The 5,538-nt window shown below is 33.8% G+C and overlaps 1 protein-coding gene across 1 annotated transcript; it reads left to right on the forward strand.

Moving 5' to 3' along the window:
- The first annotated feature begins 281 nt into the window (after positions 1-281).
- On the forward strand, positions 282-1,256 carry LOC132281292 (F-box protein At5g49610-like). Its single transcript, XM_059783009.1, has one exon. It carries the CDS (start codon positions 282-284, stop codon positions 1,254-1,256), a length of 975 nt encoding a protein of 324 aa, XP_059638992.1.
- The last annotated feature ends 4,282 nt before the right edge of the window (positions 1,257-5,538 follow it).

Genomic DNA, 5,538 nt, shown 5'->3' on the forward strand with positions numbered 1-5,538 from the left:
AACAATATTTTCATTTACATAGAAGGAAAGGATATATATAAAAAAATGTTTCCTTTGTGATGTAAGAAAAAATATATAATAATATAAATATATGGTATTCTCGAAGAAGGAGATATATATAATTTTTTTTTTTTTTTTCAAAAGAAAAAAAAATTGCCCAACAGATGTCATTATGTCAAATCTCGGTGTAATTAACCTATTCTTTTTTTTTCTTTTTCACTGCACCAACCCTACGTATATATAACCTCACCGTGAGAGACAAGGAGACACTACGGCGTGTGATGACGTTACGTCGGAGACGATGGTGGTTGTTGGCTCTCCACCTCTTAAAAGTCAAAAGACACAAATCGTTCGAGTCTTTAACGCCCTCCTCCTCCTCCCACTTCGATAAATTACCCGACGAACTCTTAGTAGAAATTCTCCAAAGACTCCCTCTCAAACTCATTCATCTCTGCAAGTGCGTCTCGAAACGCCTGTATGGTTTCATCTCCGCTCCTCACTTTGCACGATGCTATGTGCACAATTGCTCATCTTTGGTGCCTCCTTTTGCCTTCTTCTGCCCGATGAATATTAGAGGTGCAGTCAAATTGACATCCGAATCACTCATATTTGAATGTCTGTATTTTTCTCTAAACTTCCTTCCCTCTAATGGCTTTGGAATTCGTTACTTAGCATCGAGCAATGGATTAGTATTATGCTCTAAATCTCAGTACTATGTATGCAACCCCCTCACAAAGCATTGGGTTGAGCTTCCTCCACCACCCACTAGGCAAGAATATTCGGTTCTCTTTGGATTTGTTTGCAAACCATCTCATTCTTTTGATTGCACCAGTAGCTTCAGAGTGGTTCGAATCCACAAAAGACAAATCCAAGACACTACTAATCTTGAATTGGAGATATTCTCTTCAGACTCATGGAAATGGACACAAACCATTGTATCGACTGGGGAACAGAAACCATCATACTTTTCTACTGTTGTTTCTTGCGACGGAATACTCTACTGGACGTACGGTGCCAATATTTTCGCCTATGATCCATTCAGCAACACTGATCAATTTCGTATCATAACAAAGCCCAAGGACAAGTATCCCGATGTCACAGATAGCAGACATAGCTTAGGAGAGCGACATGGCATCCTTAGCTTCATTCAATATTATGATTCCACCCTCAGCATTTGGGAACTCAAGGACTACAATGGGCTTGATTGGTCCTTGGTGCACAAGGTTGATCTGAACACTATGAAATTGGATCATTGAACGATTCCTGGGAATCTAAGCTTATTGGAAATTCACCCCATTTATGGAGATTTAATATATCTACATATTCGTCATACATTGGTACTCTGGAACATGAGGACCAGTACTTTGAAAGAAGTATGTTCTCTCAAACCTTACTGCATGTATCCAGTGGTCTGTCCGTTTGTGCTCCCATTCTGGCCTACACCAGTTCCAGTTCCAGTTCCTCTACGCCAACGGAATGTCCTTCGGTAATACTTCTCTCTCCTAACTTTCTTTGTCTTGTTTATTTTCAGTGAACTCCATTATTTAGTTGCATTGTTTGTAAAGTACTCGTCACTGTTCATCTTTTCACTATGTTATACTACAATGCCTTCGATGGATAACTTGAAATTGTTTATGTGATTTTCGCTGTAGTTAATTTGTCTAATTTTGGAAAAATATAATTTAGAATTTTCTAGCCTATATACATTTGATGTTAAGATATATTTTATGTTAAGATATACATGATTAGAATACATGGATTTGGTTAATGATGTCATCAGGAGGGATTGTCCTTTGTATCGAGCAAATCAATCTGATAATTGAGTCCAATGTGGGTATGTGTCCCAACAACTCCCACATCGCCTGTTTGGCAGGATTTTTATAAAGTAATTAAATAACAGAAACAAAAAATGATTAATATGAGACAGGCAACAACATGTCCAAAAATTGTTATCCTTTCTTACTATTAATGTAGCTTCATTCTTCATTCTGCACCTTTCTATCAGTTTTTATTCGATATTAACAATTTCTATTAGTTTTTTCGATATTTCCATGAACATAACATATCAAAATGAAGATGATTCTTGCACCTAATAGTTTTCGGTTTTTTTTTTGGAAAGTAGTCATTAGCATATGATTTTATTTTATTTTTATATAGAAAATGATTCTTGACCAAATAGTTGTAATGAATTACTAGAGGTACTTTTTTAATTGGTCAATTATACAACAAATAAGAAAGTAGAGCCCTCCACTTAGTTGTATTTGGTATAAATAGCCAATTGGTTAGGTAATTCACTGTAAGTGTTCGGTATTTGTTGGCATTATATTTTTAATTTATTTTTTTTTCCTCACAGGATTCATTTTCACAAGTTCATTAGGAGCAAAATAAAACCATTACGCTCAAAGATAAAATATTTAACTCACAGTATCCATTTTTTCATTGTTGTCTGTTTTTTTTTTTTTTTTTTTTTAAATTTTCAATTATAACTTCCTCTTGAAGAATAGTTTATAGTAGACTGTAAACTAAACTGTGAAGGAGATTAATGAATCGTGTCTTGCAAGAGTTGGTTGTCTTGCCAACAATGAAATCACCACTGGCTATATAGCGAGTTTGTGACTGATTTTTACTAAATAAAATTTTTCCTTTTCATTTTTTATATGAAACGGGGCAATATAGACTAGCAAAAAAAATAAAATAAATGATAGGGGTGATTGTAGTGTGAGGTTAAGAGCTTAAAGTACCACTTGTTCTGATAGCATTGGCTATTTCTTTAATTAAGTAATAGTCTGTATAAGATAGGTACCCATTACTAGAAGCATGCATACAGAGAACTTCAAAATATAATATGATACAATAGTACCCCTATTAGTTGTATTTCAATTTGAAACCAACCCATTCTCTAAACCAGGTTTTGTGCACTCTAACAATACAATGATTACTCTCCCTATATATATATATATATGTATGTATGTATATATATGTTCGTAATAACTTATACATTAAAATTTAGAACCAGAGGAAAACTTTATATTTTAGGTTGTTTAATTTTTTTGGACTATTTGTGTATGTATATAAATACAAAACATGTAATAGAGAATTTTAATTTAATTCTCTCTCTAAGATAAATACAAAAACACACACACACACACATGAAACATATATGGACAAGGCCTTCACCTTCCCATACCTAAGAAAGATACCTAAGAAAGGTTCAGTGGTAGTAATTGGACTGATAGTAGTTGAAGAACAAAAGATTGAATAAAATTGATGAGCATGTCTTTCTTTTGAAATAGAAGTAATGATACATGCGAGCGTATTACAAACTAGATTGACATGAGATAGATTATTCTAATAGACTGTATTTGAAGATATGAAATTGAGAATAATTTCTTTTTCTTTTTTTTAGCTAAGAACATATATTGAGTAATTGAAAATAAACATAGGCACGTCTCATTTTATTGATCATAGGCATTTCAACGGCTGTACTGCCAGTAGCAGTAATCCTACTCTTTTTATAATTTCACCCCATTCATCTTCTTTTTTTTTTTTTCTTTTTCTCATTTCAAGTACTTAATACTATTAGCATACTGATATTAAGACTTGTGTAATGCAGCTACCTGCTTAGATTTTGTACCATAGACAACGTGGTGGAGGAAGTGTGAAAATTTGAAAGTCATCTTGCGCCGAAGATTAAAAAACAATGTGAAGACGGACTTATTGATGTGTTTTTGACAAATTTTGAAATTTCTTTTGCATTTTGGCACATTGAACAATAATGAATTGTTGAATTGTAAAATTGTGTTTTGATATGTTTAATGGTGTATTTAAATACGGATTGTTTTGGTTATTGACATCAAGGGATAGTGTTAGCTTTGTGTAGTACTGTTTAGTTGAAATTGTGAGCAATACAGGTTATGTGTGGATGATTAGGTAAAATTAATTGAATGTGTGGAGAATTGGGTAGCATTAATTAAATGTGTTTTTATTATTATTATTATTATTATTATTATTATCAGAGCCATATGTTGGCTTAAATTTTATTGTTAATGCTTATTAGGTACTGGTAGCATGATTATTATCATACTTATGTAATGAATAATAAGACTACTTTTCTGTCTAACTTATGTTTAAACCAGATTCAATTATGGGTCGTCCAAAAGTCGTGTTGGAATGTTTAGCCCGCTTTTGGCATTAAATTGCTGTACAGGGTATTGTTTCCAGTAAATCGTTGACAGACGAGTAATAGAATCTCTCTTAAGCAGAACGACGACAGAATAGTAACTTACTATTCATTATATAATATTATAATACTTATACTATGCAGACCTTAAAGCATTAACAATATTTAACAGACATGTTAAAACCATCTTCCTCCTCTTCAAGAGTACAGGAAAATCAGGATTCAGAATTGGTAAAAAATACTAAATTAGTGGAATGGACCAATGTTCAAAATAAATTGAATAGATGGACTATCCCTCCAGTAAGTGCTAAGAGCATTTACAAAATCGGAATGCTTAATCTCACTGATCTATGGACTGTCAAGACCATGGAACAGACCATGCAATTAAGCACTCAAGACACAATAATTAAATTATTGTCTTCTCGTGACCTTCAGAGGCACATACACAAATATAAGTACATCCATATAGGTTTAATTCAAATTGCTTTTAAACCTTTAACCTTGCTAGGTATGGATGCTTGTATTCAAGCAACCCTTAAGGATGCTCAATGTCTGAAATTTCACCCTTCTTTAATGGGTGCATTGGAAACCAGTCTCTGTCATTGACCGGTTTATTTTAATGTCTATCCTAGTCTGAATTTATCTTTAACAGATAAAAATATCCATGAGGCAGTTAGTCTTCGTGTTCAGACCTATGGGTATGATTATTTACCTGGATCGGAAGTGATAAGTGTTATTTATCGCATCTATTACAAAGTACTTGATATTTTGTGTCCAAATGCCATACGCAAAGACTCTAAAGGAGTCACAGCGTTATGGGATACCAATATGTTCACATCAAATGTTGCCACAAAAAGGATGATTCCTTGGAGTGAAATAACATTTCTGGAACATTGGACAATTTCTAATGCAGTACCGGCAAAACCCATTGCTAACCATAGCTTGGACTGCGTTATTCAGGACCAGGATGGTGATGTTTTTCTGAATTTCAGAAAATCATTAGATCTACCTAGATCTACATCATCTAAAGGAAGTCATCTTCCTTATCATGTTTCTTGTCCTCCTTCTCGCCATTCGATCTCATCGGATTACAGAAAGGAAGAACTCCCTCCTGAAATCATTGGAGCAAATCCACTCAAGCTGAAAGGAATACAACAATCTCAGAATCAAATTCCAAGAAGAGTCTTCAAGAAAGCCCCAATAGGTATGTCTCATCGCCAATTTGGAATTGAATTCAGTCCAACTCCATCAGAAATGGGAATCGGAAATGAATCTGTCAAGGATCAATTTGACGATCCTACAGATATAAATGACCCTCATGAATATTAGTTTTAATGGATTTTGTCCCAGATAGAATT

This window comes from Cornus florida, unplaced genomic scaffold (assembly GCF_030987335.1).
Source record: "Cornus florida cultivar Cherokee Brave unplaced genomic scaffold, ASM3098733v1 CherokeeBrave_3.0.0_Hap2_Chr11, whole genome shotgun sequence".
Taxonomy (NCBI): domain Eukaryota; kingdom Viridiplantae; phylum Streptophyta; class Magnoliopsida; order Cornales; family Cornaceae; genus Cornus; species Cornus florida.